Source organism: Dipodomys spectabilis, unplaced genomic scaffold, assembly GCF_019054845.1.
Source record: "Dipodomys spectabilis isolate Male_0828 unplaced genomic scaffold, ASM1905484v1 ptg000061l, whole genome shotgun sequence".
NCBI classification, from domain to species: Eukaryota; Metazoa; Chordata; class Mammalia; order Rodentia; family Heteromyidae; genus Dipodomys; species Dipodomys spectabilis.
The window spans coordinates 4,475,836-4,491,509 of NW_024870738.1; the positions used below are offsets into that span (position 1 = coordinate 4,475,836).

General features: G+C 38.8%; 1 protein-coding gene across 1 annotated transcript in view; it reads left to right on the forward strand.

Annotated features, from left to right (window-relative positions):
- Nucleotides 1-15,674, forward strand: part of Bmx (BMX non-receptor tyrosine kinase) — a 47,140-nt gene that overhangs the window by 9,013 nt on the left and 22,453 nt on the right. Inside the window, exons 3-8 of the mRNA XM_042680460.1 lie at nt 978-1,082; nt 3,311-3,392; nt 5,413-5,532; nt 7,745-7,809; nt 12,268-12,443; nt 15,511-15,582. Of these exons, the coding sequence (XP_042536394.1) occupies nt 978-1,082; nt 3,311-3,392; nt 5,413-5,532; nt 7,745-7,809; nt 12,268-12,443; nt 15,511-15,582 (620 nt within the window). The remainder of the gene's footprint in view (nt 1-977; nt 1,083-3,310; nt 3,393-5,412; nt 5,533-7,744; nt 7,810-12,267; nt 12,444-15,510; nt 15,583-15,674) is intronic.

A 15,674-nucleotide genomic window follows, 5' to 3' on the forward strand; every position in this document is an offset into this window, starting at 1 on the left:
ATATCTTGACTTTCCTGACTATGTTTACCTCATGGGAAGTGACTTGAGACACATTTTCCAATTCTCAAGCAAGGTTATTAACTCTTCCTTAATCACTTGCTCTTGAAGGACTATATGTTTGTGATCACACTCGAGAAAATATTCTATGCTTAGATTTTTTGTATGTGTGTTGGTCATGGGGGCTGAACTCTGGGCCTGGGCGCTGTCCCTCAGTTCTTCGGCTCAAGGCTAGCACCCTACCAATTGAGCCATAGTGCCACTTCTGGCTTTTTTCTGCTTATGTGGTGCTGAGGAATCGAACCCAGGGCCTCATGCATATGAGGCAAGCATTCTACGACTGAACCAACTTCCCAGCCCTATGCTTAGATTTTTTTTTTACTATTACCAAGTAATGGGAAGTAATTTTCCCTTACCATCCCAAGCCCCAGTCTCCATTCTATGCAAAACTTCAGCTTTATGGTTTTCCTTGTTCACTAAAGTGTGCCATATGATGTAATTTATATTTGGGGGGAGGGGTGATTTTTTTCAGTACTGATGCTTTGCACTTACAAGGCAGAAACTCTACCACTTGAGTCATATCCCTAGCCCTTCTTGCTTTAAAGTTTTTTTAAAAAAAATAAGTTTTCACATTTTTTCCTGGGCCAGTCTGGAATGTGATCTTTTTACATAGCTGTAAGTTCAGATGAGTTCTCAATTACTTTTGGCCCAAGCTGATGTCAAATAGTAATTCTTTCTGTCTGTGCATTCCAAGCAGCTGGATTATTAGAATTATAGATGGGAACAATCATACCCAGCCCCTCTCCCCCTCTTTCTCTCTCTTTCTCTCTGTCTCTGTCTCTCTCTCTCTATGTATATAAATATATATTTATATATAAATATTTATATCGTATATAATATATATTTACATAATGTATAATATATTTATATAATGAATATATTTATATAATATATAAAATATATTTATATATATATTACAGAAAAGAGGCAGCAGAAAAGGATCAATTGAAATTAAGAAAATCAGATGTGTGGAGAAAGTGAATCTGGAGGAGCAGACTCCTGTGGAAAGACAATACCCATTTCAGGTAAAGAAGTGATATTACATTGGATTGATGATTCTCCCTTTAATATTTTGTATTATGAATGTAATATCTAGGAGAAATAATGGTACTGCAAATGATCCATTAAGACAATGATAAGACCCAAGTGCCAGGAGCTCACACCTGGAATCCTAGCTACTCAGGCAGCTGAGATCTCGAGCATCAAGGCCAGCCTGAGCAGAAAAGTTTGCCAGACTCCAACTCCAAAAATAACCAGCAAAATACACTCCACAAGTTGTAGTACACCAGCCTGGTGAGCATAAGGCCTTGAGTTCAAACCATACAGCCACCAAAACAAACCACACCACACACCACACACACACACACACACACACACACACGCGCACACACACACACACACAGAGATAAGACTTGGAATATTTCCAAATGAGAGCTGGACATTTTGCCAAATATTCTTTCTAACTATCTGCCTTCTCCGAAGAGAGGGAAGCAAGATGAATGTGTAAACTGACACATTCTTGTGGTCTAACTTGCCTTGGCTCTGACAAACATTGTTAAGTGTTCTTAGTACAGAACAGAAGAAAATATTGACCCTTCCCAAAGGCATTTGCATTACGTGACCAAACAGACTAAGAAACAGACTGTTATAATGAAACAGGGGTGTGTTGAGAGAGAGGTTGGCACAATCCATCGGTGGTGCCCCAGGAAGCAGAACCTTCACTGCTTACAGCAGGATGAGAAGAACAAACAGCAGGAGAGGTAACAGTTCGAAAGAAACAGCAGGTGTCAAAGCACTGATAGGTAAAAATAATCCCCCTGAAGAAAGCAGATCCATGGTGAGGAAGGTAATGGGCTAGACTGGACCGTGAAAGTTTGCACATCATGCCAAGGAATTGCGATTTTACTTTAAAGCATCTTAAGCAATTCTATATGCTAGAGAGTTCAATACCTTTTGGAAGGGTCTTGATCTAAGTCATGACCTACTCGTACCTTTCTGATTTTAAAAGCAGGTAGATTGTCTTCAAGTGGCTAGATTGCTTGGTGCTAGTATTAGAGAACTATGGCAAAAAAAGTGATAACGATAATCCAGTTGGTTAACAGCCAATGCCTCCTGCTATAAAAAAATATTTTCTAATTGGGGGAAGCTAGGGAAAAATGTGCTGAGAGAAGAGACTGCAAATAGACATAAGAGAGACAGGGTTCTCAAATTTGCACCTGCTATGGACCACTGCAGAGCCTTAATCCTACCATTGTTATTTTATAGCCATACACATATATTTATCTTTTCTCATTTGTGAAAAAGGTGTATTCATAGGTATCTTATAAATTAAAACAGGATTAAAATATTAAAGTAGCTAAGAGAGAGCCCAGCAATTAATAGTTCTTTCATAAGTGAGACTAAGGTGGAGAGAGATCTGGGAAGAACATTGCAACCTCCAATTATTTAAACAAGTGTCCTGACGAATAGGATTCTGGGGCCACTCGAGTGCCCCATGATACAACAGACCAAAGTAACAAGGAGGCATAGTTTTACTCAATGCAAGCATGAACTTCAAAGTGATCAGAGTATATCAGAACTGACAAATGTGGCCTAGAAAAGTAAAGGACACTCCGTCCCTGGAGAAATTTTAAGGCAGAGCACTTAAAAGATTTTTCCAATGGGCTGGAGCTGTGCACTGGTTAAGTAGACTGACCAGAACACTGTGAAGCGATATGTAATGTGTAACACGGGGAGAATTATAAAACCCCATGGTCCAGTACATCCCTACACAGATCTCATTATTCACCTCTTTCTTTATTGCTATGATTTTCTGATTGTACTGAAGTATCTAGGATAAAACGAATTGAGGGATGGGAGATTCAAAAACTGCAAATTGCTTTTTATCTAATCCCAAAGCATATATAGGCATATTCCATATATATATATATATATATATATGCTTTGTAATTAGATACTATGAATAATATATTCATATATATGCTTTGTAATATAATAAAATATATGTGAATATATAATTAATATAATGACTAATGTATATGAATATAAAAGATATATTCAAAAGCATATGGAATTTATATATGAATATATATTAGCTTTGAATATAGAATGAGTGCATATATAAACATATAAATATTAGAATGTATACTAAATGTATATACTCATTATATATATTTGGACTATGCAAAAGTGCCCAAGTGACATATGATTTTATTATATCAAAGTGTGTTACATCTTTTCCTTTCCTTTCCAGATTGTGTATAAAGATGGGCTTCTCTATGTCTACGCATCCAATGAAGAGAGCCGAAGTCAGTGGCTGAAAGCATTACAAAAAGGTAATTGAAAACTCAGAAAAGACAGTGCTAGATTGACTTGTGGAGAAAAGATAGAGCAGTAAAAGGACCCCAGATTTTTCTACTAAACTTAAAGAATGTACCAGACTCATCCACATTTTGTATTCTCATGATTGCAGACAGCAAGTCTGTGGCTCAGATTCCCATCCGCTCAGCACAGAGCTGGTTATTGTGTTTTCCCAGCAGCTCTGGGAAAGCATTTCACCTGCTCTCCACCCCTGGGCTCAGCTGTACCAGTGCAAAGTCTAGGTCTTCTTGGAACTCTGTCAGGTCCTGCGTTGTTTAGAGAAAACTATATCTAACACTTACTAAGCACATTACCACTTACTTGCCAGAATCTTTATTAATAATTCTAATAATCAATATAGTTGTCCTCTTGACAACTGTATAAGAAGGGGTAATATTATTGTGTACTTTCAAGGTGAGTGAACAATAACCAAAAAAAGGCCAGTATTTAAAATCTAATAATGAGTCTCACAGCTCAATTACCCAAACTCCATTTTAACTAGTACATTGTAAAACAAACAAGCGAACCAAAACCAGACATTAGGCAAAACTATTCAGTGATTGTTTTATGCTGCCATCATAACAATCTTTGGAAAAGAAAAAAATTGTCATTAATAATTTGACACTGAGAAGTTTTTTTCTATTTTGAAGGTGGATAATGATGTGGGCAGAACACTTACCAAATGAATTGCTGTATTTGTACAGGAAACGTTTATTTTTATTTTATTTTATTAAATTTTAAATTATAGCTCTTTCTCAGTCTATCTGAAATTATACACATATATACTTTGATGCAAACATTATCTTTGTTTTCATATAAGGCTTAGTTTTTCCTTTGCACGAAAGGGTTTAATGAATAATTCTGTAGTGATAGTCGAGTGATCCATATGGGGAGAGAAATTTCCCTTTGCCTATGACCACGTTAATGCAGTGGGAAGGATCGTGTGTTCTCACTTGACTTTTTCACTCCAGACTGGTTCTCTTACACTTGAACCACACCTCCACTTCTAGGTTTATGCTGTTTACCTGGACCTAAGTCTCATGGAATTTTCTACACAGGCTGGCTTGCACGTGAGATCCTAAGCTCTCAGCTTCCTGAGTAGCTAGGATTACAGGCGTGAGCCACCAGCACCCAGATCCATTAGAACTTTTAAACTAAGATCTAGTCCTATCAGCTAATGTCTTGTCACAAGAGAATGCCATATGGTGTAACCCATTATTTGTTTGTTTGTTTGTTTGTTTTTTGGGGTCTGGTCATGGGGCCTGAACTCTGGGCCTGGGCGCTGTCCCTCAGTTCTTCAGCTCAAGGCTAGCACTCTACCACTTGAGCCACAGAACCACATCTGGCTTTTTTCTTTTGCTTATGTGGTGCTGAGGAATCAAACCCAGGGCCTCATACATGCAAGGCAAGTGCTCTACCATTGAGCCACCTTCCCAGCCCCCCCCCCCACCCCACCATTATTTGTTTTATGGATGATCAGAAGCTGCATATTTTTTTGGTTGGTCGTGGGGCTTGAACTCTGGGCCTGGGCACTGCCCCTAAGCTCTTCAGCTCAAGGCCAGTGCTCTACCACTTGAGCCACAGAACCACTTCCAGCTTTCTGAGTGATTTATTGGAGATGAGTCTCACAGCCTTTCCTGCCCAGGTTGGCTTTGGACCACGATCCTCAGATCTCAGCCTCCTGAGTAGCTAGGATTAACTTGCGTGAGCCACTGGTGCCCAGCAGTGTATGCATTTTTAACTAATTTTTGAAAAAAAATTATGGATGATGAGTTATTATGATTTTCTCACTTTATATGTGTGAAGATTATCCTTTATTCTTTTTGGTTTATTAACTTTGGGGTGAAAGAGTTATATACTTTGGGAACTATTTGCTGTTACCTTGGCTGTAGACAGAAAGCGGTTTTGGTTATTGTATAATGGCAGTGCTTTCTGAATGTGTTTCTTCTTTTGGGCCAACACGTACTTATATCTTGTATCCTTCCTGCTCCTCAGAGATAAGGGGCAACCCACACCTGCTCATCAAGTACCACAGTGGATTCTTCGTGGATGGGAAGTTCCTGTGCTGCCAGCAGAGCTGCAAAGCGGCCCCGGGATGTACTCTCTGGGAAGCATGTAATTTGTGATCCCTTGTTAATCTGGCTCAGTCAACCAAATCTGCCAGACACTAAAATAACTATTCATGCAGTAAAATGGGCCATATTCGTTGGTATCATGAAAATCTAGCCTTGCAGAGGCTATGTTGCGAATGAAGTCTAATTTCAGTGTCAAGGAAAATAATGACATTACTATATGCCATTTTTCCATGAGAAATATTTTAAGCAATGATCTGTTACTTTCTTACATAATTGTTTCTAGTTTAAAATAAGCCCAAGGACAGAAAATGTGGCAAACATACCAAGATGGTTTAAACAACTGAATTTTGCACTTGATAAGTGAATCAGAGCTGGGCATGGTGGTGCACACCTGTAATCCCAATATATAAGAGGCTGAGGTAGAGAAATCTGGAGTTTGCATAGTGAGAACCTATCAAAAAAAACCTCATCTCCCTCTTCTCATTATAAATAAAAAATCATAAACAAAAATCTAATTTTCTTTTCAAATATGTAGCAAGAGATTTAAATAATACTTTTAATCTCTGTATATACAAACATACTGGCTAAAATTTTAAAAGACATGTTTAAAGTGACTCGCCATCCTAAACAAGTGTGTTGATATTTTTTTGCTGCTTCTGGGGCTTGAACTCAGGGCCAGGGCGCTGTCGCTTAGTTTTTGTGCTCAAGGCCAGTAGTCTACCACTTAAACTGTAGCACCACTTCTGTGGTGGCTTTGAACTGCAATTCTTAGATTTCAGCCTCCTGAGTAGCTAAAATTACAGGTCTGAGCCACCAGCACCCGGTGGTCTGTTAATTTTTTAATAACATCAGATAACTTTTTTAAAGGTATAAACAGATTCTATTCAGTGTTATTCACAGGGAAATGAGGGCTCTATATTATATAACATATTGTAACTTTAAAAAGTGTATAATTATTTAATGGCATGATGTTGATAAATTTTAAAAGGAACAACTATTTTAGTAGCAGTTTCTCCAGTCTGGACAAAATATGCCCGTATTACGATGGATGTAAATAATGGATATCCGCAAAGGGTATGAAATGATAGTATTTCATCAACTAGAAGGCAGATATTTACATGAATTATTCAAATCCAGCCCATAACAATTTTGTTTACCAACAAAGGTGTGAATATTACTACTGGTAATTTTATCAAAAACATCAATGTAAACAACAATAAATAAATATTCACTTTTTCTGACTCAGTTAGACTGGGAAATGAATATTTATCTCAATTAGGACACATTGTCCTTTATACTGGTGAATTATAGTCATTTATTGAACTATACAAATTTTAGTTCATGTAAGGAGGCCTTCTTGCCACTATGAAGAGTTAAGGAAGAGTGTTTTCTTACAATATTAATCATTTTCCCCAGTGGTTCTATCTGTGATCTGGCATCCTTGGCTATCAGGACGGATTACAGCTCAGACCTTGCCCTACCTCTCCGGGAAAGAGCCATAAAAGGGTGGAGAATGTAGTACATTGGAATTCATTTCATAGGCTCCATCTTCGTAGCATTCCCCACAAGTAGTCCTGGGTGCTACAGTTTCCATGCCAGACTCTGAGCATAATTGTGAAGTGCAGATGTATTGTGACTCATGAGCAGCTGTGATATTTTTTATCTGCCCAAGTATAATGTTCTCTCTTGCCTTCCTCTGATGTGCAGCCCATGGGCACAGGGACTAGAAAAGAAACACATTGCTGCTTTCTGTATCCAGGATACCCTTGTCCACCCTCTTTACAGGAGTCATGGCCTCTAAGTAGATTAGTCACATACCCCAGTTGGTTTGGAACATTTTGATTTTATGCTTGATCATCTGTTAGGGATTCAAGTTTGGCCAGTAAACTATATGACAACCTCACCAAAAGGCAAATATAGTGACTTTAGAGCTTCAACATCTATTTCCAGTGAGAGTGGAATGAAAAAATCAATTATCATAAGAACATAAAAAGCATATAATATATTTATATATTCAGCACTTACATGTTGTTTTTACATACTTATCAAAGTATGTTGTATGAGCCAAAGAAGAATTAGAGTTGAACATTCTGAAAAGAAAGCTATAGAATCACACTGAATGTGTCCAAATTCTGCACATCTAGAATGTTGTTTGGATAAGCTGGTTTGATCTTTTAATTCTTAGCATTGGGTATTTTTTTGGTACATTTTATTTAAAGTTCTTTCTAACATTATTTGGTTTTACTTTTCAGATGCTGATTTGAATGTTGCAGCCAATGAAGAGAAACACAGAGCTCCCATTTTCCCAGACAGAGTGGTAAGTCAACATTTAAAAATGTTTTTGAGGTCTTAATGGATTAAATAAACCAAGAGATGCCAGATTCAAAACTAGAAAATAAAATGCAGTTGTGAGTCGAGTTGTATAGTGCTAGCCTTGAGCCACAAAGCTCATGGAGAGTGCTCAGTTTCTGAGTTCTGGCCTCAGGATTGGCGCACACTCACACACACACACACACACACATACACACACACACACACACACACACACACACACACACACACACGCTGGAAAATTTGATGCAGATTTTTCAACAAAGAAAAAAGCTATGGTTTCCATTTATAGTAGGTGCATGTGAGGTAAGTCTTTAAGATGATATCATATATAACTGGTAAGGGCAATTAGCTGTCATTCTTTCCCTACCACTAGCATGGCCAAGACTGCCTCATGGACTTATCCTAGTGATGGAATGGGATTCCATGGGGCACAGTTATTTGTAAATATATATATATATATATATATATATATATATATATATATATGCAGTTGTGGGGCTTGAACTCTGGGCCTGGGCACTGTCCCTCAGCTCTTCAGCTCAAAGCTAGTGCTCTACTACTTGAGCCACTGCGCCACATCCAGTTTTCTGAGTGGTTTATTGGAGATAAGAGTCTCATGGACTTTCCTGCCTGGGCTGGCTTTAAACTGCGATCCTCAGATCTCAGCCTCCTGAGTAGCTAGGATTATAGACATGAGACACCAGCACCTGGAAAAAATGTAATTCATTAACTACATTATTTCTTCAAAGCCACTCAGTGGGATTTCTTTTTTAGGCAGTTTTCCAATCACTCTCAGATGATAAAAAAGTCCCCAGTGGGCTGGGAATGTGGCTTAGAGGTAGAGTGCTTGCCTAGCTTGCATGCAGCCCTGGGTTCCATTCCTCAGCACCCATAAAGAGAAAAAGCTGGAAGTGACGCTGTGGCTCAAGTGGTAGAATGCTAGCCTTGAGCAAAAAGAAGCTCAGGGACAGTGCCCAGGTTCTGAGTTCAAGCCCCAGGACTGGCAAAAAGAAAAAGAAAAAAAATATCTCCAGTGACTAATAGACATGAGAACAACCTCTAAAGTGTCTTATCCAATGTTATAATTTTATGACTCTAAACATTCTATGTTACAACCTCTCCTGTTTACCTTGCTTTAGCCTGTATCAGCTGGCAGCAGGTTTGAGGGGGGATATCACAGAGAAACTTAGATTGTTTACTCTTTCAGAGTTAGAATCAAGGAATAAAGTATTTAATGACAAAGAGATGATCATACATAACTGGTCCTATTATGACTTGGCAAGGGTGGCATGTGAGTGAGTTTTCCAGTGGGTATCTGATATAAGAATTGTATGTTTCCCAGAAGAGTGACATACGAACAATTGGCTCTAGGCTATTTTTCAGCCCTCAATCTTTCCACTGAGTCAATTCACCCATCTTAGACAGAGTTCGCTTTAAATTGGGTCCTAGCCAACTCTTTCCCAAGGGTAGAGTTAGTCTATCGGAAGGCAAATATTCTCCCAGTACTGTTGTACTATGGTGGCTCTGCTTTTTTCAATTTAGAACGACAGCATCCTGCTTTTATGCTTCCTAGGCAGGTATAGGGGTCATTCTCCTCAAATGCCAGGAGACACTTGCAATGGTTTTGTGAAGGCACATCTGAGCATAATAAGACCTTCCTACATGCACCCAAATCTAGTCTATGAGATCTTGGGTACTGATTTTTCAGCCACACACATTCACTGTTCTCTCTAAATAAAAACCATATTTTTTGTGAACCATCATGAAGGAAAAAATAATCTACTAGTGTCATAGATTGAATAACATCTCAAGTTTCAGGTTCACGCTGGGTGCTGGTGGCTCACGCCTATTGTCCTAGCTACTGAGGAAGCTGAGATCTGATGATCCTGGTTCAAAGCCAGCCAGGGCAGGAAAGTCTGTGAGACTCTTATCTCCAATAAACCAGAAGTGGCACAGTAGCTCAAGTGGTAGAGTGCTCTCCTTGAGCTGAATTGCTGAGGGACAGTGCTCAGGCCCAGAGTTCAAGCCCCACGACCGACCAAAAAAAAAAAAAGTTCACAGAGAAGATAAAAAATTTGACTTTAGGCCAGGCGCTGGTGGCTCACACTTGTAATCCTAACTACTCAGATAGCTGAAATCTGAGAATTGCAGTTCGAAGCCATCCTGGGTAGGAAAGTGCATGAGCCTTCTATCTCTAGTTAACGACTAGAAAACTGGAAGTGGCGCTGTAGCTCAAAGTGGTAGGGTGTTAGCCTTGAGCAAAAGAGCTCAGGGACAGTGCCCAGGTCGCAAGTTCAAACCCCACAACTGCCCAAAAAAAAATAATAAACTTGAATTTATTTGGAAACAGATTTTTATAGACATAATTTATTGCTAAAGATCAAATGAAATCATACAGGTTTGAGAGCAGGCCCTAAATCCAAAGACTGGTGTCCTTGTCCAAAGATGAGAGTACACAGAGAAGAGGACCATGAAAAGACTTAGGTAGAGTGTGGAATTTGGATCCTACAAGCTGATAAACCTCTATACCCACTAGAAACCAAAAGAGGAAAGGAAATGTACCCTAGAGCCTTCAGAAAGAGTATGGCCATTAGCAATCCTTGATTTTGTGCTTTTGGCCTTCCCACTAAATGTGTGGGAATTTTTTTTATGAGAAACCTACAAAATGACTCTGATGATTTAGAGCTTGTACTTTGCTATTGGGCCAGAACAGAAATGAAGTCTTATTGGGACAATGGAAGTATGCTAGGCCTGGATTGTGGTCATGTTACACAACTTGATACAATTAGTAAAGATCACATAATTCTACACTTACATATATCAATTCCCCATACAGTAACCCATTGCATCTCATCTCTGACAAGGAATTCCTTGGGAAATGTTTTGAAAATTATCACTCAAGCAAATCAGTGACCCAGGGTTCCTAAGCTTGTTTTGATTATCAGCTGCCCAAATGAACCGGGCATCAGAGAGGGTATTGTGAAAAAACATATTTCCCTTTGTTTTGTGAGAACCAGAGCACTGGATAGAGAACTCATTATGTACAAGATGGAAGTAAAAATCAGCTTACCAGCCATTCTGTTCAGATTTCCGTTTAAGGAACTTTTCAGTGTGTTTCTCTTACACAACTCACGTTTCCAGAATGTGGAAGCCTCAACTCTAAATAGTGAAATTCCCGAACAAAATAAAACACAATGTGAAAAAATATATTTAGAGCACGCTCACACACAAAATGAATTTCTAAAAATACAACGTACACTTAGAAACCTTGTGTTCATTTTGATAAATTTTCACAAACTAAACACATCTGCATCAGACAGACTCAGGTTAAGAAACAGAACATGACAGCACCCCAGGGCCACCCTCATAGTCTCTTCCAGTCCCTTCATCCTGCCAAGAATAATCGGTATCCTGACTTACAACATTATACGTTGTATCCCTCCTCTTGAGCTTTATATAAATAGAATATAGTCACTCGTTGCCTGTCTTCTTTGTTTAGCTTCTAAGATACTTAAATTTTAATATGTAGTCCTGGTTTATTTTTTTATTGTTCATAAATACTTTTGCCTGAATTTACCACTATATTATTTTCTTATTGTTGTTCTAACAAATTGCTGCAAATTCAGTGGCTTAAAGAAACATACATGTATCCTCTGATAGTTCTGAACACCAGAAGTCTAAAATGGGTCAGTACAGCTGTGTTTCTCCTATAGACTTGAGGGGAATCTGTTTCCTTGCTTTCACCAGCTTCTGAAGGCTGCCTGCATTCATTGGTTCGTGGTCCCTTCCTCCACCTTCACTGTCAGTAGGGTAGCAACTTCTCGCCTCTCCGATCTCTGCTTCTATCCTCATGTTACCTTTCTAATTCTTTACCAACTTGCTTCCCTTTTATAAACTGCCCTTCTGATTATATCAAACTCATCTCAAGAATCCAGAATTATCTTCCCATTTCAGATGTCTTAATGTGATCAGAATCTGCAAAGTCCTTTTTGTCAGGTTCTGACAATTGGGACATGAACACCTTTTGGCAGCTATAAATCATCTTATTGCAACCACTATATTTGTTATTTTATCTTCTTAAAGAACACTCTGACAGTTTCCAATTTTATCCAATCAAAATGATTCTGATATAAACATTGTTTCACACATCTATAGGCTTCACTGTTGAGCATCTGTGCGTATAATTTCAGAGTCATGCATCCACCTTTTAGTTCTTCCACGAATGAGTTTCCAATGTGGTTTTTACACCTCCTACTCCAATCAGCAAAAGTATGATTACAGGTGCTCTGAAAGCCTTGCAAATACTATTGCCTCTTTTCCTTCCTTTTTTCTTTACTTCTCATTTTTTGTCTAGTTAAGACTCAAAATGCTTCAGTTGTCTGTTTTCAGTTTGTGAATCTGTGCCTCACTGTGTTACACTTAAATCTCTTGTCCTTCAAAGCTGAAGATTCCACGGGCAGTTCCTATTCTTCAAATGAATACACCATCTTCAAGTACCATTCTACCTCAGCATGACGTCGACTCAAAGAGAAGCTATGTTTCCCAGCCAAATGTCAACATGCGTTATATTCCAAGAGAAGAGTGCCCAGACTGGTGGCAAATAAGAAAGCCGAAAAGGTAAAGCTCAGCTTCCAATCCCAGCATGAAGAATAGAATAACTCCACTGCTGTGGACCCCAACATCAAAGCTGTTGGTATAGCACTTGGCTTCCATAAGATTACCCTCTTGGAAATTGTTTAGTAATTAAGCTAAAGATGGGGGGCCAGCAAATGGCCTTTCAGGGGTTGATATAGACTGTCCTGAATAAGATTCAGGTGCCTCATTCCTTCACCATTATTCCTCCACTTCCCCATTAACTGCACATTGCAGAGCATACTCTTTCAAAGAATGTAGGTTACGCTTATTGATTAGCCTTTCCAAGTTTTTCAGCCTCAGCTAAAGCCAGAATTTAAACACGTTGAAGGCAGTATATTCAATGTGCATATCTCTTGAGTCTGATGCTCAGTCTGCCCCATACTTGGTACTCAGTAAATGTGGGATTCAATTGCAGGACGGTCATGTAGAAATGGTCACATCTGCTGTTCTTTCATCGCTGCCCTAGACTTCTTCCCTATCACGTGGTTCATCGCTGTGGGCCAGGTGTCAGCCTCCCTACAGTAACTGCGGAGTATCTCTTTGACTCATCGTATGTCTTTTTTTCCTCTTTTCCCTCTTATTCCTTTACTGTTTCCATCTTCATTACTTTTAGCTAAAGCAAATGCTGCACTGCATCAATGATAAAACCACAAGGCATTATGGAACTTGAAAGAAAATGACTTCATTCTTCCAGATTCTTTTTTAATATAACAAGCTGTGGTGGTCCCCCCTTTTTGTTTTGTCCAGTCGTGGGGCCTGAACTCTGGGCTTGGGCGCTGTCCCTCAGCTCTTCAGCTCAAGGCCAGCGCTCTACCACTTGAGCCACGGTGTCACTTCCTGCTTTTTCTGCTTCTATGGTGCTGAGGAATCAAACTCAGGGCCTCATGTATGCAAGGCAAGCACTCTACCACTGAGCCACCTTCCCAGCCCTGTGGTGGTCCCTTTTATTCAGCAAGAATCCTGTGCACCTGCTGCCCAAGGGAGAGAGTTGCATTTATAGCTTGGCCTTTTTATTTGTTTCTTTCGCTAGTTAGTTGTTTGGTTTCTTTTGTTTTAAAATATTTATCACAGTATATTAATTATACAAAATAATAGGTTTCATCATGACATTGTCATACACATAGATAATGCACTTTGAACATATAGCAGGACATGGTCACTAAGCCCAGATCCAAGGAGACTTGGGGTCATGTTGACTCTGTGGCTAGTCTCTTCCCTGAGAGGAAGCCCAGTGATTCATTGGAAATGATCAGTTTCTGAATAACTAGGAAAAACTCTTGATTCATGTGTGCTTGTTTTAGAGCTGCCAATTCGAGGATTGCCAGAACCTTTGATTTCAAATGGTGGTACTTTATTTATCAAGAACTTTTTGCATTAATCTTTTTCATAAAGAACTGTCATCTCGATTACTGAGCTTTTGACACACACTTAGATTTTTGTGCTCCCTTAAGTTCAGTCCTGGCCCTGAATTTTGTCCCCAAACTTCAGAAAGCTAGTTAGTTGTACAATGGATTCATCACTAACTTCACGTTATAAGCAAAATAGCATCTGTAGGTAAATTTGTAATTATTGCCACACGGTTGTCATTGAGCTAGAGTGTTTTTTTTTAATAGACATGATTCTTATTCATACTTTAGATGAGAGTTTTATCAACTTGGTCATTTTAATACCTTCTTCAGAGATACTTTAAATTTCCATTGTTTTTCTGATCACTAAAGTACTCATGTTCCCATTAAAAGCTTTCAAATATTGTAGAATATTCAATGTGCATTCCTCACTGTACAATCTTCTTGTCTCTTAGTTCTTTTTACTTGACATCTTTGGTAGGTTTCCCATTTGAATACATGAGGAAAGACCAGGGTCAAAATTTGTATTTCTATTATGATAAAAAAAGATATCATATTTGCCACCTTGATCATTTTAAATGTGAGGTTCAGTAGTATTGCATACATTCACATTTGTGTGCAACCTACCCAGTTCTTTTTCATGTTTATAGAGTAGTCTATTATGTGGATAAATGGGTAAGCATGATACACTATTGATGGCCACTCTCCATGAGCCCTTAATAAAAAAGGCTTGCCAGGCACATGACTCACACCTGTCATCCTAGCTACTCAGGAAGCTACGATCTGAGGATCACAGTTCAAAGCCAGACTGGACAGCAAAGTTTTTGAGATTCTTATCTCCAATTAACCACAAGTCAGAAGTGGAGCTGTGGCTCAAGTGGTAGAGCACTAGTCTTGGGCAAAAAAGCTCAGGGACAGTGCCCAGGCACTGAGTTCAAGCCCTAGGACTGGCACAAAAGTGAACAAACAAATTTTACAAAAACCAAAAGGCTAGCTAAATTGTGTAGTCTTTTTAAATAACAGCTCTCTTCTGAAGAGAGGAAGCCAAAAGTCTCTTCTAGGCAGCCACGTCTCATCGGGAAGGTATGGACGGAGACACTCTACTGGTTCAGGGCTTTCTCTGGGCATTCCTTGAAATGGAGCCAAAGGAGCACTTCCTTGCCAGAGGACTGTGTTCCATGAACTGTGGTTTTTCTGGACTATGTATGCAAACAGGAAATAGGCTCTACATTCCAGATAAAACAGCCTGTGGACTTTGGAAGGTAGACACTTCCTTATGTGCTTACCATCCAGAATGAAAAAGCCAGTTGGCCAAGGATGATGCAAATCCTGCTAGGCCATGTGTGTCTAGATAGGGTTAAAAGTTCAAGATTTTCAAGCTTTTTAAACATAATCACATAAGAAAGGAAAAGGTCCTATTTTAAAATAAATGTGTGACAGACTGCTTACATATCTATATGAAAATCTATGTCGATCTTGTCAAGACTCTGCACTGATACGGCTTTACTAATGTTTGGGGCCATGAGAAGCCCTCATTAGCTGTTCTCTTTCATTAGGAATAGTGATGAGCTCAAACAAAGTAAAATGTGGAGATCTGAATGTTAAATAAAGATAAGATGCATCGAAACTAAATTACTTTTGTTATTTAACATTTATGAGTAAATACATTTATAAATATATGAACTATATCTCTTAATTCGTAGCAATGAAGATATGGCATGCAGTAACCCAGTGGAAAGAAACATTGCAAATCATAGCCCTTCAAAGATATCATGGTAAGTGAAATCCAGCTATTACTTTAAATTCAGTACTTAAAAAAAACAACTAACCAAATCGACAATAATTTTGCAACTAGGTTTTTCATGTA